Source organism: Scyliorhinus canicula, chromosome 10 (assembly GCF_902713615.1).
Source record: "Scyliorhinus canicula chromosome 10, sScyCan1.1, whole genome shotgun sequence".
Classification (NCBI taxonomy): Eukaryota; Metazoa; Chordata; class Chondrichthyes; order Carcharhiniformes; family Scyliorhinidae; genus Scyliorhinus; species Scyliorhinus canicula.
The window spans coordinates 140,935,982-140,958,645 of NC_052155.1; the positions used below are offsets into that span (position 1 = coordinate 140,935,982).

The window sequence follows — 22,664 nt, forward strand, 5'->3', positions numbered from 1 at the left end:
TGCCTATTTACCAAGGTCTACTTCTCTCTGTTCCCCACTCGTTCATATATCTGTCCAGATGCATCTTAAATTATGCTATCGTACCCGCCTCTACCACCTCCGCTGGCAAAGCATTCCAGGCACTCACCACCCTCTACGTAAAAAAAAAAAAACTTTCCATGCACATCTCCCTTAAACTTTCCCCCTCTCACCTTGAAATCGTGACCCCTTGTAATTGACTCCCCCACTCTTGGAAAAAGCTTGCTGCTATCCACCCTGTCCATACCCCTCATAATTTTGTAGACCTCAATCAGGTCTCCCCTCAACCTCTGTCTTTCCAACGAAAACAATCCTAATCTACTCGACCTTTCTTCATAGCTAGCACCCTCCATTCCAGGTAACATCCTGGTGAACCTCCTCTGCACCCTCTCTAAAGCATCCACATCCTTCTGGTAATGTGGCGACCAGAACTGCACGCAGTATTTCAAATGTGGCCTAACCAAAGTCCGATACAACTGTAACATGACCTGCTGACTCTTGTACTCAATACCCTGTCCGATGAAGGCAATCATGCTGTATGCCTTCTTGACCACTCTATCAACCTGGGTTGCCACGTTCAGGGTACAATGGATCTGAACTCCCAGATCTCTCTGGACATCAATTTTCCCCAGGACTCTTCCATTGACCATATAGTCTGCTCTTGAGTTGGATCTTCCAAAATGCATCACCTCTCATTTGCCTGGATTGAACTCCATCTGCCATTTCTCTGCCCAACTCTCCAATCTATCTAAATTTTGCTGTATTCTCTGACAGTCCTCACTATCTGCAACTCCACCAATCTTAGTATCATCTGCAAACTTGCTCATCAGACCACCTATACCTTCGTCCAGATCATTTATGTATATCACAAACAATAGTGGTCCGAGCACGGATCCCTGTGGAACACCACTAGTCATCTTTCTCCATTTTGAGACACTCCCTTCCACCACTACTCTCTGTCTCCTGTTGCCCAGCCAGCTCTGTATCCATCTAGCTAGTACACCCTGAACCCCATACGACTTCACTACTTTTTCCATCAACCTGCCATGGGAAACTTTATCAAATGCTTTACTGAAGTCCATGTATATGACATCTACAGCCCTTCCCTCAACAATTAACTTTGTCACTTCCTCAAAGAATTCTGTTAGGTTTGTAAGACATGACCTTCCCTGCACAAAACCATGCTGCCTATCACTGATAAGTCTATTTTCTTCCAAATGTGAATAGATCCTATCCCTCAGTATCTTCTCCAACAGTTTGTCTACCACTGACGTCAAGCTCACAGGTCTATAATTCCCTTGAATTATCCCTGCTACCCTTCTTAAACAAAGGAACAACATTAGCAATTCTCCAGTCCTCCGGGACCTCAACCGTGCTCAAGGATGCTGCAAAGATATCACCCCCAGAACCGGTTCCAATGTCCCAAAAATATGAACCCATCCCTCCTGCACCATCTCTCAAGCCACGTATTCATTCTGACTATTCTTAAATTTCTACTCTGACTGTCCCGTGGCACTGGTAGCAATCCTGAGATTACTACCTTTTGAGGTCCTACATTTTAACTTATCTCCTAACTCCCTAGTCTTTTTCCCGCCCTTCTCTGCAGCAGAGCCAGCCACGGTGCAATGAGCCTGGCTGCTACTGTCTTCCCCTGGTGAGTCATCTCCCCCAACAGTATCCAAAACGGTATACCTGTTTTGGAGGGAGATGACCGCAGGGGACACCTGCACTGCCTTCCTGCTCTTTCTCTGCCTTTTGGTCACCCATTCCCTGTCTCCCTCACCAATTCTAATCTGTGGTGTGACCAACTCACTGAACGTGCTATCCACGACCTCCTCCGCATCGAGGATGCTCCAAAGTGAGTCCATCTGCAACTCCAGAGCAGTCATGCGGTCTAACAGGAGCTGCAGCTGGACACACTTCCCGCACATGAAGGAGTCAGGGGCATCGGCTGCGTCCCTGAATTCCCACATTGCGCATGAGGAGCATAACACGGGTCTGGGATCTCCTGCCGTTTTTACCCTTTACCTTAACTGACTGCAAATATAATATCAAATAATTAATAAGTGAAAGGAATAAAGATTTTACTTACCAATCACAATACTCACCAACACACGAAGAGTTAAATTTCTCCCAGCTACTGCAAATTGGAGCACTTTCCTTATCAGCCAATCAGGTCACTGCTTTGCTGTGATGTCACCCTTCAAGGTAAGTTTTTAAAGAGAGAAACTTACCTTCCCGACAACCACGGTTTTTCTTTGGTTAGAGTAGGGAGGGAAACACTGAGGAATTGTTTCGGGTTTAACTGTCACTTGATAACAGCCCCTTCACAACCCACCTTCAAATTACGCTGACTGCACTGCACGTATGCAAATCTCCCCGGAACAGCCAATCAGTACCTCCGCTCTGCTGCCCTCTGCTGGATGCTTGCCTTCACTCTAACGCCTCGGGTCTCTTGCACAGGTACAAATTCAAATTACGCTGACCGGACTGCACGTATGCAAATGTCCCCGGACCTCGAGGTCTGGCGTATCCTTCAGCAACGCCTACACCAAGTAGCGGCTTATGTTACTCAAAGTAACGTAACGCAAAGACCATGTGGCTTCTGGGTTACACAAGTGTTCCCATTCATTGGTACAGTGATGAGTATGTCGTCATGGAAGCAATGTACCCCCTGAAGACTGCTTACAAAATGGTCCATGAGCCGTTGAAACAGAGGCGGTCGACATTAAAACACAATTTTTTTTTTTTTTAAAGTGTATTTTATTACAAACATGTATCAAAGCAGGTTACAGCCAACCTACTTCCCAGCAATCAACAATACAGTCTGTACAGATTCCACACTCCCCCCGCGTGTGCGCGCAACGAACAGCTCTTCAAACACGGTCACAAACATCCCCCACCTTTTCTCAAACTCTCCTGCGGAGCCCCATAACTCGTACTTTATCTTCTCCAACTGCAGGAAGTTGTACAGGTCAACCAACTAAGCCGCTACCCCGGGTGGCAATGCCGACCGCCACTCCAGCAAAATTCGCCGGCGTGCAATCAGAGAGGAGAAGGCCATCCTTCTTTCCATGAGCTCCGACTTCTCTGAAACCCCAAATATCGCCACCAAAGGTTCCACCTCCTCCACTACCCTGGCTAAGACCGCGAACACTCCCGCCCAGAATCTTCCCAATTTTTCACAATCCCAAAACATTTGCGCATGATTCGCTGGCCCCCGCCCACACCTCTCGCACTCCTCTGCTACCCCCTGAAAGAACCCCACTCATTCTCGCCCGAGTCATATACATCCTGTGCACCACCTTAAACTGTATCAGGCTCATCCTTGCAGTGCCTCATTCCATACTCCCCAATTGATCTCCCCTCTCAACTCAGTTTCCCAATTCTCCTTAATCTTCACCACCTGCGCACCTCCCTCCTCTCCCAGCCACATACATATAACCCCAATTCTTCTCTCCCCATCTACATCAGGAAGCAGCAGTCGATCCAGCAGGGTGTATCCTGGCAACCAAGGGAACCCCCTCCAGACCTTTTGTGCAAAGTCCCTAACTTGCAGAAACCTGAACTCGAAACCCCTCGGCAGCTCTACCCTCTCGTTTAGCTCCTCCAGACTGGCGAACCCTTCCTCCGAATACAAATCCCTCATCTTGACCAGCCCCACTTTTCTCCACTTCCTGTACACACTATGCATCTCCCCTGGCTCAAACCCATGATTCTCGCACGGGGGCATTAGCACCGACATCCCTTCCATCCTAAAATACCTCCTCGGCTGAATCCATATCTTCACTGTGAATTGCACCATCGGGCTCCCTGAATACCTACATTGGCAACACTGCCTCTACCAGCTTCGTTAAGTTCCACTTATGGAACCCTGTCCATTCCCTCGCTACCTGAATCCCCAAGTACCTAAACCTGTCCCTCGCTACCGTACATGACATCCCCCTAAATTAGCCCGCTGACCCAGCTCATTCACCGGGAATACCTCTTTTCCCTGCATTCAGTTTCTCTCCCAAGAACCCTCCAAACCTCCCCAGCAAGCCCATAATCCTTCCCATACACTCCCAACAGATCAAAAACATACAACAAGAGGTCACCGGCATAGAGCAACACCCGATCCTCCCTATGTCCCTTCATAACCCCCTGCCGATCCCCTGAGAGCCATCGGCAACGGCTCTATGGCCAGCACAAACAGCAACGGTGACAGTGGGCACCCCTGCCTTGTACCCCTGTGTAAGTCGAAGCTTCGTGAGCTCATAACGTTTGTCCTCACCCTTGCCTCTTGGTGCTCACCTTTGCCCTTGGTGCTATATACAGCAACTGCACCCATGCCACAAATCCCGGCTCAAACCGAAACGTTCCCAAAACCTCGAACAAGTACCGCCACTCCACCCAATCAAATGCCTTCTCCACGTCCATGGACACCACCACCTCCAGTACCAGCGTCCCTGACTGATTCAACAGCCGTCTTATATTATTCATGATCTGCCTGCCCTTCACGAAGCCCATTTGATCATCTGCAACCACCCCCGGTACACAGTCCTCCATGCTCCCCACCAAAAACTTAGCCAAGACTTTCACATCCGTGTTCAATAGTGATATGAGTCTATACGACCCACATTCCGCCGGATCCTTTCCTTTTTTTTGGGATTAGTGTGATTAGTGCCTGCATCATCATCTCTGGCAACTCTCCCTTCTCCAGCGCTTAATTACATGCCCCAACAGATGTAGTGTCAGGTCTGTTGCAAATTCCGTATAAAATTCTGCCAGGTACCCATCTGGCCCAGGGCCCTTCCCTGATTTCATACCCCTGATACTTTCCAGCACCTCCCTCAGCCCCAGGGGCTCCTCCAATACCTGCCCCTTGCTTCCTCCACCTGGGGAAATTCCAGCTCATCCAGAAACCATCCCATGTCCCGCTCCTCTTCCCCCTGGGTCCGCCTCATAAAGTCGCTGGTAGTACTCCCTAAATGCCTCATTCATCTTTCCTGGCTCTGACACCACATCTCCAGTCCATATCTTCAATATTTCCATGGACGCAGCCTGCTTCTGCAGCTGGTGCGCCAGCATACCGCTCGCCTTTTCCCTATACTCATTTGCCGCCCTACGCAGTTGCCCTACCATCCTCCCCGTTGTCAGCCTGTCAAACTGCCCCTGCAACCTTTTCCTCCTCTCCAATCTCACCACAGTGGACACTCTCGAATATTCCCTGTCCACCTCCAGTATCTTGTTCACTAGATGGTCATGTTCCACCGTCCTTTCCTTACCCGCGTGAACCGTAAACAAAATAATTTCCCCCCGGACCACTGCGTTCAGTGCTTCCCCCAAAAATGGCCGCCGACACCTCTCCATTCTGATTCAACTGCACATACTCCTTAAACTCTGCCTGCACCTTATCACAAAACCCTCCATCGGCCAACAACCCTGAGTCAAGCCTTCACCCCGGCCTCTGATCTCGTCCCTTTCTAAACCGAATCTCCAGCCTGTGGGGTGCATGGTCCGAGATAATTATCCCCGCATACTCTGCCCCCTCCACCCCAACCAAAATCTCCCAACTCACTGCAAAGTAGTCAATCCTTGAATACACCTTATGGGTGTGTGAAAAGAAGGAATACTTCCTTCCACCTGGGTTCTTAAAACGCCATCGGTCCACCATACCCATCTACTCCATAACCCCCAGCTCTCTCGCCATTCGTACCCTTCCCATCGACCTGCGGCTCGGCCTATCCACCCTCTGCTCCAGGACACAGTTAAAATTTCCCATGATCAACTGGTGCGTGGCCAAATCTGGGATTGCTAAATGTAACCCCCTCCTAAAACCCATGTAATCCCAATTTGGGGCATGCACATTTACCAATACTATCGGTGCCCCTCCCAATACTCCACTCACAATGTATCTCTCCCACCCTGATCCCTCGCCACCTTCGCACTCAAGTCCCATTTTTGTGCTCATTAAAATTGCCATCCCCTTGATTTCAAATCAAACCCTGAGTGAAAAACCTCCCCGACCCACCCCTTGCTTAACCTAACCTGGTCCTTCACACGGAGGTGCTTCTCTTGCAGAAAGACCACCCTCACTTTCAGGCTCCTGAGGTGCGCGAACACCCGTGACCTTTTTAACCGGCCCATTCAGTCCCCGGACGTTCCATTTTACCAACCTTACCGGAGGCTTGCGCCTCCAATCCCTTCTACTGTCCGCATCTTCCCTACTTAACTCTCGCCCCCTTAATTCCACTCTATACCTAGCCCATCCCAGATTGCCCCTTTCTCTGCTGCTGACGCTGTCATCTCTCAGCCCTTGCCACGTTGCAGCAACCTTCCTACTCCCCTGCTTGGCCTTCCCCACTACCTCACTTCCGTTCACCAGCATAACGTGCTACTGCGGCTGCCCTTGCCCAAAGCACCTCACAATGCCCTCCACCCACCCCCTCCCCCACACACTCCTTAACTCAAGGAAGAAGGCTCCCTGCTGACCTTATTTATACCAAAATATAATCACTTGTAGCAGAATAGCCCTTTATGTTACATTGGTGAGCAGATGTTGAGATTCGGCCGCAACATTCATTTCCGGGTAGGCTTGCGATAGGTCAATCTTGCTGAACATCTGTCCTTCCAGGCCAGTGAGCAATCAATGGTAGTGAGTATGGATCCACACACAACTGGATTGATGGTTGTTTTGAAATCTCTGCAAATGCAAATAGTCTCGTCCTGCTTACAGGCAGAATACGGATTTCCCAGTCATAAGTGGTGACCACCTTTGACCAACCCTTGGGCTGGCTGCTTTGTTCGATCTTAAGTGTCACTTGTACTCCTTTCATAGATCCCAGTGTATGTTCATACACTACTGTATTTCTGTTAAGATGCTCTTCAAGATCTGTTTTAGAATCAACTAACTTGTCTGCAATGCTGCAGTTCAACTTTATCTTCTCTGGCCAAGAGTAGCCAAAGGGCACTCAAACTTTGTCGGACAACAGAGCCTACTTAACCCTATTTTGACTATGATGCGTCCTCTTAACTGCTTCCTTGGAGCAGTCCTCAGGTGGCTTTAATGGTAGGTGATTAAAGTTTTAGGAAAATGGCAGCCCCCCCTCCACCGTATCGACATCCAATTTTATTGGCTGACCATTTTAGTTTTGGAACGCCTGTCATTTTAAGATAGTACATTTAACTGCAGTTTTGGGTCAAATTGCATAAGAATATAAGATCTAGGAGTAGGCCATCTGGACCCTCAAACCTGCTCTGCCATTCAATAAGACCATGGCTGATCGTTTTATAGACTCCGCTCCACTTACCTGCCCGCTCACCATAACCCTTAATTCCTTTCCTGTTAAATATCTATCTATCTTTGCCTTAAAAATATTCAATGGGGTAGCCTCAACTGCTTCACTGGGCAGGGAATTCCACAGATTCACAACCCTTTGGGTGAAGAAGTTCCTCCTCCACTCGGTCCTAAATCTGTTCCCCCTTATTTTGAGACTTATGACCCCTAGTTCTAGTTTCACCCACCAGTGGAAACAACCTCCCTGTTTCTACCTATTCCCTTAATTATTTTATGTTTCTATAAGATCCCCATTCTAAGTTCTTCTAAATTGTTGTGTTGTATCTTCATTGTTCTTATTCTTTTACTTTTCCACACTAAATTATTTTGGTGGAATTCATTTTGTTTTTCAGGTGGCCTTTCTTTCTGTGGATCTTTTCCGGAGCAACAAGTTTATTCCTTCAAGCTTATTCCTTCAAGCTTCTGCTGTGTGGCCAACTTTGGCACCTGTTTTTCATTTGCTATCTTTGCTTCAGCAATCAGCCTGTGAATTACCTGTTTTGCACAGCCATGGCACACCTGTTGCTAGGTAGACATTCTGTAGGCGGTGGCCATTTTATGGACCTTGTGCCTGCTGTAAGCCGAGAAGCCTCCTTAGCAGTAACTCCATCAAAATGGCTATCTGAGGTTGTTTTAAGAACTAAATTTTGTTCAGTTATCAATCTCTACTGTTTGTCCTCATTCCTTGGCCCACAAACCAGACGGTCTCTAATCGTAACAACCAGAGAGTCACCAAATTCGCAATATTCTTTCTAACCTCGCTAGTTCTCTCATGCCGAGCTTTTAAATACCATGACTTCACTTATTGTTTAGCAGGAGAAAAGCATGGTTCATCCAAAATTACATCATGGATCTTAAACTTAAACAAGGAACATAAACTAATCAAGAAACTTTAATCAAGGATTGTCAGCATGGCTTTGTAAAAGGGAGATCGTGTCTTAGAAATTCGTTTTTTTTTTTGGAGAAGGTGACTAGGTGTGTAGATGAGGGAGGTGCAGTTGATGTAGTCTACGTGGGCTTTAATAAGGTTTTTGACAAAGTCTCGCATGGGAGACTGATCAAGATGGCAAGAGCCAGATCCAGGGGAATTTGGCAAATTGGATCCAAAATTGGCTTAGTGACAGGAGGCAGAGAGTGATGGTTGAAGGTTGTTTTTGTGACTGGAAGCCTGTGTCTAGTTGTGTCCTGCAGGAATCATGCAAATGGTGCTGGGTCCCTTGCTGTTCGTAGTGTACATGATCTGGACTGAATGTAGGAGCTATTATCAGTTAGTTCGCAGACGACATATATATTGGTGGTGTGGTAAATAGCAAGGAGCAAGGTGTTAGATCACAGGCCGATATAGACGGGCTGGTTAGATGGATAGAACAGTGGCAAATAGAATTTAACCCTGAAAAGTGTGAATAATTCATTTTGGGATGGCTAACGAGGCAAAGTAATATACAATGAATGGTAGGGCCCTTGGAAGTACAGAGGATCAGAGGGACATTGTGCATGTCCATAGATCCCTGAATACAAAGGACAGGCAGAGTAGATGGATAAGAAGACATATGCAATACTGCCTTTATTAACCAAGGCATTGAATATAAGAACAGGGAGGTTATGTTGGAGCTGTATAAAGTGCTGGTTAGGCCCCAGCTGAAGTACTGTGTGCAGTTCTGGTAGCCACACCAGGGAGAAAGTGATTGCGCTGGAGAGGGTGCAAAGGAGATTCACCAGGATGTCGCCAGGGCTGGAGCATTTCAGCTATTGAGAGAATGGATAGGGTGGGGTTGTTTTCCTTGGAGCAGAGAACACTGAGTGGGGGACCAGATTGTGGTGTACAAAATTGAGGGACATAGATAGGGTGAATCATAGAATTTACAGTGCAGAAGGAGGCCATTTGGCCCATAGAGTCTGCACCAGCTCTTGGAAAGAGCACCCAACCCAAGCCCACACCTTCACCCTATCCCCATAACCCAGTAACCCCACCCAATACTAAGGGTGGTTAGGAAGGAATTTTGCCCCTTGGCAGAGGGGTCAATAGAGTTACGGTAATGGGTGGGATGTTTTGAGGGGATGTGAGGGGAAGCTTTTCCACCCAGAGGGTGGTTGGAATCTGGAACTCGCTACCTGAAAGGGTGGTAGAGGCGGGAACCCTCTCAACAAGGATGAGATGAGCACTTAAAATCATACAAGGCTATGGGCCAAGTGCTGGAAAATGGGATTAGAATAGTTAGGTGATGGCCGGAATGGACGCTATGAGCTGAAGGGCCTCTTTCTGTGCTGTTTTTAAAATTCTCTCACTCTGTGACTCTACATGTTGGTGGAGCTCTCTGGAGCTTTAAGATGAATGTAGTTGCCATCAGCAGATTTCTGAAAGCTGACAGTGCAGTACAGGCTGTATTTTTATTTTACACTTTTCAATAAGTGGAGCTTTACTTGGCCAAGATCTGGTAATGGATGTAACCGTTAGTAGCAACTTTGAGGTTTTCTTTCCCAGAGGTAGATACAAAAGAAGGGATTTGGAAAGTTGGTGGTGAAGAATGGAAATGGCTTTGAGTGAACAAGATTAGAGGAGTAGATGCACCAAGGCGAGGGTGAAATCTAAGAGTGGCCACGATTGTTGAACACTCATACTTGTCATTTCAGCGTAGCTCAACCATTGTTTGAAATGAAAAAACCCATTCATTTTAGAGTACAAAGAACCATCTTTGTAGCAAGTGTACATATCAAAACTAGTACCCAAATAATTCAGTAATGCTCTAAATACTGCATATTTTGAACTTGAGCTTTTAAATATTTCAATTAAATATTACACCAGCGGTTTGTAGCTATATTTTGATGAGCTGCTGCACTTGTCTCACATTTTAAGTTGATGGTGAAACTGTTACCTATGTAACATTGATTCTATTGCATGAAAGTTGGTGGAACTGTAAAGAATAAGGGAGAGAAATGTTATTAGTCCAATGTTAGTGAGCTAGTTTGATGAAAATAAATTGGATATCTGATGCAAACATTGCTCAGTCTATTGTGTTGCTTAATTATTAACTGATTATTCCTCCTTATATTTCAGGACTGCCTTTACTTGTGCAAAGGACAATTGCAAGAACAATTGTACTGCAAGAAAGTATAGGTAAAGGCCGGTTTGGAGAAGTTTGGCGAGGGAAGTGGCGGGGTGAAGAAGTTGCAGTAAAAATCTTCTCTTCTCGTGAAGAAAGGTCATGGTTTCGTGAAGCAGAAATCTACCAGACTGTAATGTTGCGCCACGAAAATATTCTTGGCTTTATTGCAGCAGATAACAAAGGTACCAAATTATTTTCATTTACTGTACCAATACGAGTTACTAAATTGGTGGATTGACCATGATTTTTTTTGTAGCTGTAATGGTTTGTTAATGTAAGAGCAAATCTTTAATTTGGGAGCATATGTATTTTGATGTGATGTCCTGGTAAGAATGAGGGATAAAGAAAACCCTACCATTGGTCTCCCACTGATAACTGACAAAAGATTAATGAGCAAATTGATTTCTAATTTGAAAATAATCTAGTTTCAGAATTAGGAGTTACAAATTGAGTTTTTTTTTTTTGCTTCCTAAATTGACTTTGGCTCTTTCATCTAATGCATCTAGATTATTCAGAAAATCTTTGATTTAAAATTTTCAGAACTTTTATATTCATGGTGGGGAAATAGCATGCACTGAATGAAGAGCCAAGAGAATAAGTTCCTTCAGTTCTTCATTTACATATGACATTGTAAATTTGGTAAATCATTAGAATCGTAGAATTTACAGTCCAGAAGGAGGCCATTTGGCCCATCAGGTCTGCACCGGCCCTTGGAAAGAGCACCTGACCCAAGGCCACACCTCCACCCTATCCCCATAACCCAGTAACCCCACCCAAAAGTTTTGGACACTAAGGGCAATTAGAATGGCCAATCCACCTAACCTGCACATCTTTGGATTGTGGGAGGAAACCGGAGCACCCGGAGGAAACCCACTGGGAGAACGTGCAGACTCCGCACAGACAGTCACCCAAGCCGGGAATCAAACCTAGGACCCTGGAGCTGTGAAGTAACTGTGCTAACCACTGTGCCACCGTGCTTATGGGTGCTAATAGGGAGGATCTATTTGTCAAAAGAGTTTAATGATACAGACACCACTCTAGCAGGGTTTGGACTAAGGTGAGGGAAGCAATGACTAGATATTAAACATTGAAAAAATATAAAGATTATTTAGGAGTGGTGTTTAACTAGCCAAAGTGGTATAATTTGAATGCTGTTGTGTCCAGTCATTGCAGCATAGAAATCAGTAATCTTAAGAGGATGTTAAGCTGTATCTGCCAATTAAGAGTATTTGTCGAAGGCAGTCATACTGAAGCTCTATCACTCTGGTTAGGCCATGCTATGAGTGCCATGGCGATCTACATTTTGGTTGCCAAAACACAAGTGAAATAACCATGTTTTGGAGTTAATGGATAGGGCCATGAAACCTAGTGCAGAAGGCTGCTGAACAGTTAACGGGGAATACTTCATGCAAAGAATGCCTAAAAGTTCCACAGTGGTGGCAGAATCTTTGAAATTATTCAAGATGGTTGGATGATGCGATATTCTTTTGTAGAAGAATAAGCTAAATAGCTTTTTTAAAAAACCTGCACTTAGCTTCACAGAACGATTTGGTCCTGCATAAAGCCACAGTTAAAGTGCCTATTTTGCATTTCAGTGACTTAAACTAAAATTAAACCCTTGCCTGTTCACAAGCACAACCTTGGTGTGGCTATGTTACGATGTACTGTCATTTTCTCCTCCTGCCCTCAGACAATGGGACCTGGACACAATTGTGGCTGGTATCAGATTATCATGAACACGGCTCCCTGTTCGACTATCTGAACAGGTACACCATTACTGTGGAAGGAATGATTAAACTGGCACTTTCCACAGCGAGCGGACTTGCACACTTGCATATGGAGATTGTTGGTACACAAGGTAAGGGTATGAACTTGTATTTGTAACACGTTTTCCGTGCCCAACAGAATCAGGATTTCCACGGGCAGGTTTCCCTTTCTGTTTTTAAAAGCACAAGTAGACAAAATAAGCAGGTGCTTTTTTTTTTTGAAAAGAAAAGGACATTCTTAGTTATTCTGTGTATTTGAAATGCTACCAGAATCCATAATGCATGCCTGGTCTCTACTATTGTCATCCTTGGTGAATATTTAGAAAGCATCTGTATAGAATTTGTCCAGTTGTCCAAAGAAACTTGCAGGCATATTTTTTTTTTTAAACTCTGTTTGCATTCTAATGTGATAACCTCTCCTTTCTATAGGAAAACCTGCCATTGCTCACAGAGATCTGAAATCAAAAAACATTTTAGTAAAGAAGAATGGAACTTGCTGCATTGCAGATTTAGGATTGGCAGTAAGGCATGATTCAGCCACAGATACAATTGATATTGCTCCAAATCACAGAGTGGGAACAAAAAGGTAAAGCATGTTTATGTGCTCACATCTATATGACTCGATGGGCTGAATGACCACCTTCTGCTCTATGGATTCTATAATACTTTCTCTGAAGACTGCTATTTTCCCATGTTCCACCTCACTGGTTATTTTTTAAATATTTGTATCTGTGGGGTTACTTACAGATAGTTAGGGACTTGAGTGTGTGGTTACTCTTTACTGCAGTCTTTGGTGCTTGCATCCAGCCTTTTACACCACAAGCTCTGGAATTCTCCAAATAAATGTCTTCACTTTCCTCTTCCTTTCAGACTCTTTAAAACTTACTTCTTAGACTTCCAGTGGCGATTTAAGAGGGAGTAGGTCGCACATTTGGTGGCTCCAGCTCTGGCTAGACATTCCGACCTTTCCGACTTTTTTTGCGCTTTTAAGCGCTGGACTTGAAGAAGCTGTGAACAAGTGTCTGTGGCATATATTGGTTTATGGAAAGGGAAGAAACAAAAAGACAGGCTCAAGCTGGGTGTTGGCTGCAGCAGCGGACAAGATGACCGGTGTCCAGACCCCTGGGGTTTCGGCCCAACCATCAACGGAGGAGCTGATGCAGGTCATCCGGGAAGGCTTCGCCAGACAGAAACGGGAATGTCTGGACTTGATTAAGGAAACTGTGGCGAGGATGGAACAGAGCCTATGCCCAGGACCGGACGATCCAGAAACTGGATAAGGTGATAGCTGAACAGGGGGAACACCAGATGGAGGTGGGGATGCTGAGGGACCGGCAAAAAAGGCTGCTGGAACAGGTAGAGGATTTGGATAACAGGTCTCGTAGGCAGAACCTAAGGATTGTTGGCCTCCAGGAGAGGGCTGATGCTAGAGAGTTTGTGGGGGAAATGTTCCAGAAGCTGCTGGGAGATGGGGCTTTCCCCTGACTGTTGGAGGTGGATCGGGCATGCAGAGCGCTGGTGAGGAAGCTGCGGCAGGGAGACCCCCTGGGCGATGGTGGTCAGGTTCCACAGGCACCTGGATAAGGAGCGCGTTCTCCAGTGGGCCAAGTGCACGCGGAGCTGTAAGTGGGACAACAGCATATTAGGGGTGTATCAAGATTTAAGCGTGGAGGTAGCCAAGAGGAGGGCAGGCTTTAATCAAGTCAAGTCGATCCTGTTCAAGAAGCAGGTTAAGTTCAGAATGTTGTATCCGGCGCGACTTTGGGTCACGTATGAGGACCAACATCATTACCTTGAGTCACCCGAGGATGCTATGGAATTCGCCAGGAGGAAAGGACTGGTGCCTACTTGAGGACATTCTGCTCTAAGTTTGAGAAACTGTTTTTCCTGTTCGTTTTAAATGCTGTTTGCACTGATTGTTCCGTTCGTTCGTTTTGGTTCTTGGCTTTTTCTCTTCGATAACTGTGCTTTGTTTAAGTAGGGTTTTTTTTTTAAATTACTCTATTTTGGTGGATTTTCTGTGTTGTCAGGGGGTGGTGGTGGGGATTTTTGCCTTTGTATTATTTTGAGTAGTATTACTTTGATCTGTATTATGGCGAGAGTTTGGCTTTGTTTTTCTTTACATTGACGTTCGTTGGCATCTGTTTCTTAAAGTGGGTGGTTATCGGGGCTGGGTTGATGAGGGCGATGGTTTCGATGGGCGGGGGGGTGGGCAGGTAGGCAACAATAGGTGGGAGACATGCTGGCGCCAGAGCTGTGGGCCACCAGGCTAGCTGGGTGAGCTAGTCTGCAGGAGCACAGTGGGGGTGTGTGTATACAATCAGATTAGGGATGGGGTTAGTGTTGTTGCTGGGTTGGGGGGGGGGGTGTTCAGCCGACGAGGGAGGGATTTAATTTTAGAATTGGGGAAGAGGTCGGGGATGGATGCTGCCAAGAGGTGAGGCCACAGGCGCGGGGCAGGGGCTGGAGGCAGGCCCAGGAAAGGGGATGGCTGACCGGCAAGGGGGGCTGGAGGGGGTGCGCGATACACCCCAACTAGGCTGGTCACATGAAACGTTCGAGGGCTAAATGGGCCGATGAAGAGGGCAAAGATGTTCGCACATCTTGGGGCTCTAAAGGTGGACATGATAATGTTGCAGGAGACGCACCAGAAGGTAGTGGACCAGATTTAGGTTGAGTAAGAGCTGGGTTAGCCTGGTGTTCCACTCGTAAGACCAGGGGTTCACGATTCTGGTAAACAAGCGGGTGCAATTTGAGGTGGTGAGTATTGTTTTGGACGGGGGAGGTCGCTACGTTATGGTTAACGGTAAGCTGGAAGGGAGGAAGCTGGTCCTAGTCAACATATATGCACCAAACTGGGATGATGCAGATTTCATAAAGGGGGTGCTGGGGAAGATACCCTACCTGGATTCCCACAATCTGGTTATGGGAGGGGACTTCAATACAGTTATTGATCCAGGCCTGGACCAGTCGTGCTCAAAAGCAGGCAGAGTGTCAGCAATGGGAAAAGAGCTGAGGGAGTTCAAGGAGCAGATGGGGGGGTGGGACCCTTGGAGGTTTGGAAGGCTGACAGGGAAGGAGTTTCTCCTTTTCCTTGCACGTCCATAGGGTCTACTGCCGGATAGTTTTTTAAAAATATACTGAGTAGGGATCTACTGACAAGGGTGGTGGACGCGCGGTATTCGGCAGTCACCATTTCCGACCATGCCCCGCATTGGGTCCAGCTACAGGCGAGTGAAGAGAGCTTCCAGCGCCCACAGTGGAGGCTGGATGTGGGACTGCTGGCGGACGAAGGGGTGTGCAAGAGGGTGAGGAAGTGTATGCAAAACTACCTGCTGGTCAACTATATGGGGGAAGTCTCAGCAATGGTGGTGTGGGAGGCGCTCAAGGCAGTGGTGAGAGGGGAGCTGATTTCAATCCGGGCTCAGAGACAAAACGAACAGGGCAGAAACGGACCGGCTGTTAGCGGAGATCCTGCAGATTGATAGGAGGTACGTAGGGACGCCGAGTGCAGAGCTCTTGAGGGAACGGAGGAGGCTGCAGGTGGAGTTTTTGGGTGGTGTCCACGTGTAAGGCAGTGGAGCAGCTCACAAAAGCAAGGGGTGCGGTATATGAACATGGGGAGAAAGCCAGCAGGATGCTAGCTCAGAGGGAGGCGGCTAGGCAATAGGTAAAGTGGTGGGTGGGGGCAGTAACTTGGTAGGGAATGCGGCGGGTGTGAACAGGGCTTTCAAGGACTTTATAGCAAACTCTATAGCTCGGTGCCCCCCGTGGGGCCGGAGGGGGATGAGGCACTTCTTAGACAGCCTAACATTCCCAAAAGTGGGTAGGAAGCTAGAAGAAGGGCTGGGCACTCCGATCGGAGCTGAGGAGATATTTGAGGGCTTAAAGGCCATGCAGTCAGGTAAAGCCCCAGGGCCAGATGGGTACTCGGTAGAATTTTATAAAACGCCCTCCGGGATATTGGGCCACTGCTGGTCAAGGTTTTTAATGAGGCAAGAGACAGAGGGATGCTTCCCCAGACAATGCCGCCGGGACGGGGGGGGGGGGGAAGAAGGGGGGAGCACAAGTTTCATTGTATTCAGATGACCTGCTCTTGAATGTTTCGGACCCGATGGCGGGGATGGACGGATCATGGTGACCCTGGGGGAATTCTGATGGTTTTCGGGGTACAAATTGAATATGACAAAAGGTGAAATGTTTGTAGTTCAGGAGAGGGACCAAGGGGACTGGCTGAGGGAGCTGCCGTTCCGGTTGGTTGGATACAGTTTCAGGTAACCCGGGGAGGTTGGACGGGTGAGTCCAGGTATGGCGGAGGGCGGGGATTGAGCGGATGGGAGATTTGTTTTTGGAAGGGAGCTTCCCTGGCTTGAGGGCGCTGGAGGCCAAGTTAGGTTTGACGAGGGAGAATGAATTCCGGTATATTCAGGTGTGGGACTTTTTGCGTAGGCAGATGCCCTCTTTTCCACTCTTGCCACTAAAGCAGATCCAAGATAGGGTAGTGTCTAGAGGATGAGTGGGGGAGGGAAGTGTCTCGGCTATTTACAAGGAGCTCATGGGGCGGAGAAGATGCAGACCGAGGAGCTGAGGCATAAATGGGAGGAGGAGTTGGGAGGGGAGATTGGGGAAGGCCTGTGGGCGGATGTGCTGAGCAAAGTTAATGGAGGGGGCTGTTTAGCACAGGGCTAAATTGCTGGCTTTGAAAGCAGGCCAGCAGTACGGTTCGATTCCCGTAACAGCCTCCCCGAACAGGCGCCGGAATGTGGGGACTAGGTGCTTTTCACAGTAACTTTATTTGAAGCCTACTCGTGATAATCGATTTTCATTTTTTTCATTTTTCATGGGACTGCAACATGTGCCAGGCTTGACCTGATTCAGTTGAAGGTCGTCCACCGGGCCCAAATGAGTGTCCCGGATGAGCAGATTCTTCGGCATAAGAGGACGGGTGTGTAAACTGTCTGAGAGGACCGGCAGACCATGTCCACATGTTTTGGGCTTGTCGAAAGCTTAGGAGATATTGGCAGGGGTTCGAGGACGTCATGTCGAGAGTATTGAACACTAGGGTGGCAATGAGTCCACCCTCCATTGAGAGGTGGCGATTTTTGGGGTTTCAGTGGCCCCGGAAGTCCAGGGGGAGAAAGAGGTCGACGTCTTGGCCTTTGCTTCCCTGGTAGTTTTTAAATTCGAACTGAAGGGGAAGAACATTCTGAGGCACAAGCTGATTTGGAAGTATGAACCGAAAATGCATTGTTAAGACCAGCAACATCTAATATCTGCATCAAATTTACTTGAGCCTGAGATACTTTTTTTTAGGGATACTTCTAGCTTGGAGGGACTCAAACCCCCGAAGTCAGAAGCCTGGCTGTCAGACATGGCGCGTTTCCTGTGCTTAGAGAAAATCAAGTTTGCCTTGAGAGGGTCATTGCCGGAAAATACCTCATTAAAATTGTTTATTAAAAAAACTTACTTCTTTAGCTTATAGTCTCAACTCACAATTTTTTCTCCTTTGGCCCTATGTCAATCTTTGTCGGACTATACTTCTGTGAAACTTCACAGATGAAAAGTGCAATATAAGTGCAAGTTCCTGACCTACGGTGTCCATCACTATAGTGCGACAGATTTACAGTGGAAAACAAATCAAAGGATTGGACCAGATCAGTCATACAATATGTTCAAATGCATACTCTGCTTCTCCCTGACTGGCCTCCCTCTGGCAGCTAGAAGGAATGTTAAAATTGCTACTTTGAAAATCCTTTTGCACACCATTGGTGGTTGCATCTTTGATCTATATTGGCCTAACTTCAGTTTTATGAACTCCATCCTATTCTTCCCTATGCAATTGGCTTGAACGTTAGTCGCAAATACAAATTTTGTCCTTTTGAAACTCATCCTGTTCTCTTCCAGGTGCAAGGGAGATAACCGACCATTTGAGCCACCTGTATAGCTACAGAAAATTATATACATTCCTCTAATGTAATTCCTTGTAACTACTACTTGTGTTTTTTCCCCACCCCTCCTCCCCCAGCCCTAATTGTTCTATGATAATGCAATTGCCTTCATTCCCTTTGTCAACATCCTCGTCTGCATCAAGATGTGATCCGCCCACCCATTAAATTTTATTCTGCACCTTACAAAGTAACAAGGAGCATTGAATTCCCCAAGAAAGTGGGGTGAAATTGCTTGGATTTCTTTTAAAAACCAATCTATACATTAATGATGGATTCATAGTAATGCTTTCCAGCAGTCTACAAGTCTTCTGTTTCTTTTTTACAGATACATGGCTCCAGAAGTCCTTGATGATTCTATAAATATGAAACATTTTGAGTCTTTTAAAAGGGCAGATATCTATGCTATGGGCTTGGTATTCTGGGAAATTGCACGGAGATGTTCAGTGGGTGGTAAGTAAAAACAATCCAGACAATGTTGAGACGTGGGGGAGTGTGGAGCTTTACGACATGTCCCATTGCTAGCACTGGGTAACTGAAATGAGATTTCCAGGCATAAACACTCCTCACCATGAGCAAAAAGTAGTATTGTGTAATGGAAAACTATGCTGTGACCTCGCTATTCTGCTCTTTAAATGCCTGATAGATGATCATGATGTAACTTTGGCAAAGCTGAATAAGAATTCAAAAATTTAGATTAGCCTTCAGGATGCATGTAATGCCCTAGTGTTCCCTCTTTTCCATTTCCTTACATTACAATAGTTTGCGACTCATGGAATGTGAAATGTACATTTTTCTTTTAAATAACCTAGTTGCCTATAGGGGCTGGTTTAGCGCACACGGCTAAATCGCTGGCTTTTAATGCAGACCGAGGCAGGCCAGCAGCACGGTTCGATTCCCGTACCAGCCTCTCCGAACAGGCACCGGAATGTGGCAACTAGGGGCATTTTGCAGTAACTTCATTTGAAGCCTGCTTGTGACAATAAGCGATTTTCATTTTTTTTTCATTTGAACTGATGGTTTAGGTATTCATGAAGACTATCAACTGCCTTACTATGATCTTGTACCATCGGACCCTTCAATTGAGGAAATGAGGAAAGTGGTGTGTGAGCAGAAGCTGAGGCCAAATATTCCTAATCGGTGGCAAAGTTGTGAGGTAATACTTATGAATTTCAGTGATTGCATTTAAATTCTAAAGCATGTTTAAGCGAGCTCCTCAATCTGTCAGAGGTGAAAATATTTACATGTAGGCCTATTTGAGTGAGTAACAAAGCAGTTTATTATGTCAGATCTGGGAGAAAGATTTGGACGCTCCGCAACCTCGCAATACTCTTTCTCATTTGAGCTAAGGTTTGCATTGGGTTAATATACAGATTCAAGGGGCGGAATTAGTTGCATTTTCATTTACATACAATCAATTGACTATCTTCGCGTCACAATTCATTACATGCAGTCAATCAATTTTCTTAGCATCCCAGTTATCACATATATGGTTAAAGTGGATGTTGTCTTAACCGCCCCTAACTTCATGCAAACGTCACTCAAGACTAACATAAGGATATGTCCTGTCTGCAACTGGGGACCTTGAGCTATTACGGATACATTGTGCTCCTTGTTCTGTGAAGCTATTATCAGCGGTTGTTGACATACTCCCTATAAATACCCACGCCTGGTTCTCATGAAGTAGATTACTCAGTTTGTAACTTATTGTTCAGGAATGTGGCTAGTTCAGCCATTTTGTGTCTTTAGTATTGCTATCTTAGCTAACAGCCATTTTGTGTCCTATCTGATATTAACCAGCATTGTGTATACACTATCTATTCCTACAAATTGCCTCTTCTAAACTGGCATCTAAGACAATTGCACCTTTTTTGTCTCAGCAGAACTATTCAAAAGTAATATAGGAGCAAAAATGTAGTTAAAGAGCCAACTATAATTATATCATAGTCCAGTATCAGAAAATGTCCCCCAACACATCCATGCTGCATGGATCAAAAGATTTCATTGGTAGAAGATCCACTGTTTTAATTTTCCCCTCCTTTTGTTCATGAAAGACCTTGTTCTGAACTACAGTCTTTTCTCCTGTCACTAGCGCTTTTGGTTTAATGTTGTTTTTCTTCGCAATCTAGTTTCAGAAAGATATAGTCGTAAACCTGCAAGTTTAATATGACGTCGCAACGGTTTTAATTTTTAGCTCTCTAACTTGAAAGCTCTTAAAATGCTGCCATTTAAATTTTACGGAAGTGTAAGCTGAAGGCTGGGATTTTCCAGCCCTGCCTTGGGGGCTGCAGCTGCAGTGAACTACTTCCATTGACTTGCGGTGAAACCGGACAATCCTGGTGATTGACACGGTGGGAAAACCCTGCCCAAAGACTAAATCTTTTAGATCCTCGTTCTAAATCTATTGAATTCCCGCTCAGAGGTTTCAAAGTATGAACCCCTCATTCCAATATCCAAACGTGCTGCTTCTACTTCTGTGTTGTCTGAAAATGTGTCTCACCTTTGTCTAATTTCCAGCATGCGCTAGTCAATGTTAGTCTGAGCGTTTCCTTCTCAAGTCAGCAGGGGCTCTCTATTTGCCAGCCAATTCTTTTTTAATTCTTCTGCAAGTTGTGTTACAATCTGGTCTAATTGAGAGAAAACGTGGAGAGCCATACCCAGAAGTACAACTTAATGGGCGCAATAAAAGCAGAGAGGCTGGAAATTGCAAAACAGATTATGGATAGGTGTGGAGGTCTCGTTACCATGGGTGATTTTAACTTCCCAAATATTGATTGGAACCACTATGGGTCGAACAGTTCGGATGGGACAGTTTTTGTACAGTGTGTGCAGGAGGGTTTCCTGACACAATATGTGGATAGGCCGACGAGGGGGCGGGGGGCCCACATTGGATTTGGTACTGGGTAATGAACCGGGCCAAGTGTTAGATTTGTTTGTGGGAGAGCACTTTGGAGATAGTGACCACAATTTGGTGTCTTTCACTATTGCAATGGAGAGGGATAGGGCCATACGGTAGGGCACGGTTTATAATTGGGGGAGGGGTAATTATGATGCAATTAGGCAAGAATTAGGGAGCATAAGATGGGAACAAAAACTGTCAGGGAAAGGCATAAATGAAAAGTGGAGGTTCAAGGAACAAATACTGCATGTCCTTGATAGGTATGTCCCTGTCAGGCAGGGAGGAAATGGCCGTGTGAGGGAACCATGGTTCACAAAAGAGGTTGAATGTCTTGTCAAGAGGAAAAAGGAAGAGTATGTAAGGATGAGAAAACAAGGTTCAGTTAGGTCGCTTGAGGGTTACAAGGTAGCAAGGAATGAGCTTTTTAAAAAAAAAAGGGCTTCGGAGAGCTAGGAGGTGGCATGAGAAGTCCTTGGCGGGTGGGATCAAGGAAAACCCCAAGGCTTTTTACTCTTTTATGTGAGAAATAAAAGAATGACCAGGGTGAGGGTAGGGTCGGTGAAGGACAGTAGTGGGAACTTGTGCATAGAGTCAGAAGAAATAGGATAGGTGTTGAATGAATACTTTTCTTCAGTGTTCACCAAGGAGAGGGGCCATGTTTTTGAGGATGAGTGTGAGATACAGATGGGTAGGCTGGAGGAGGTAGATGTTCTGAGGAAGGATGTATTAGCAATTTTGAAAAACCTGAGGGTTGACAAGTCCCCTGGGCCAGATGGGATATATCCGAGGATTCTTTGGGAGGCAAGGGATGAGATTGCAGAGCCTTTGGCTTTGATCTTTGGGTCCTCACTATCCACGGGGATAGTGCCAGAGGACTGGAGAATGGTGAATGTTGTTCCTCTGTCCAAGAAAGGGAATAGGAATGACCCTGGTAATTATAGGCCAGTTGGTCTTCGGTAAGTTAATGGAAAAGGTCCTGAGGATAGGATTTATGACCATTTGGAAAGATGCCGCTTAATCTGGGATAGTCAACACGGATTTGTGAAGGGAAAGTCTTGCCTCACAAATTTGATTGAATTCTTTGAGGAGGTAACTAGGTGTGTAGATGAAGGTAGAGCAGTTGATGTCGTATACATGGATTTTAGTAAGATGTTTGATAAGGTTCCCCATGGTCGGCTTATGAAGAAAGTAAGGAGGTGAGGGATAGAGGGAAATTTGGCCACTTGGATAAGTAACTGGTTATCACATAGAAGACAGAGGGTGGTGGTGGATGGAAAATTTTCAGACTGGAGACCAGTTACCAGCGGTGTACCACAGGGATCAGTGCTGGGTCCTCTGCTATTTGTGATTTTTATCAATAAGTTGGAGGAGGGGGCTGAAGGGTGGGTCAGTAGATTTGCTGATGACACCAAGATTGGTGGAGTAGTGGATGAGGTGGAGGGCTGTTGTCGGCTGCAAAGCGACATTGATAGGATGCAGAGCTGGGCCGAAAAGGGCAGATGGAGTTTAACCCTGAAAAGTGCACGGTGATTCATTTTGGTAGAAAAAATTTGAATGCGGTTTACAGGGTCAACGGCAGGGTTCTGAGGAATGTGGAGGAACGGAGAGATCTTT

The 22,664-nt window shown here is 46.1% G+C and overlaps 1 protein-coding gene across 1 annotated transcript in view; it reads left to right on the plus strand.

Moving 5' to 3' along the window:
- tgfbr1b (transforming growth factor, beta receptor 1 b) overlaps positions 1-22,664 on the plus strand; it is a 119,075-nt gene that overhangs the window by 70,430 nt on the left and 25,981 nt on the right. The window contains exons 4-8 of the mRNA XM_038809801.1: positions 10,392-10,622; positions 12,131-12,298; positions 12,636-12,792; positions 18,480-18,604; positions 19,177-19,307. Coding sequence (XP_038665729.1) covers positions 10,392-10,622; positions 12,131-12,298; positions 12,636-12,792; positions 18,480-18,604; positions 19,177-19,307 — 812 coding nt within the window. The remainder of the gene's footprint in view (positions 1-10,391; positions 10,623-12,130; positions 12,299-12,635; positions 12,793-18,479; positions 18,605-19,176; positions 19,308-22,664) is intronic.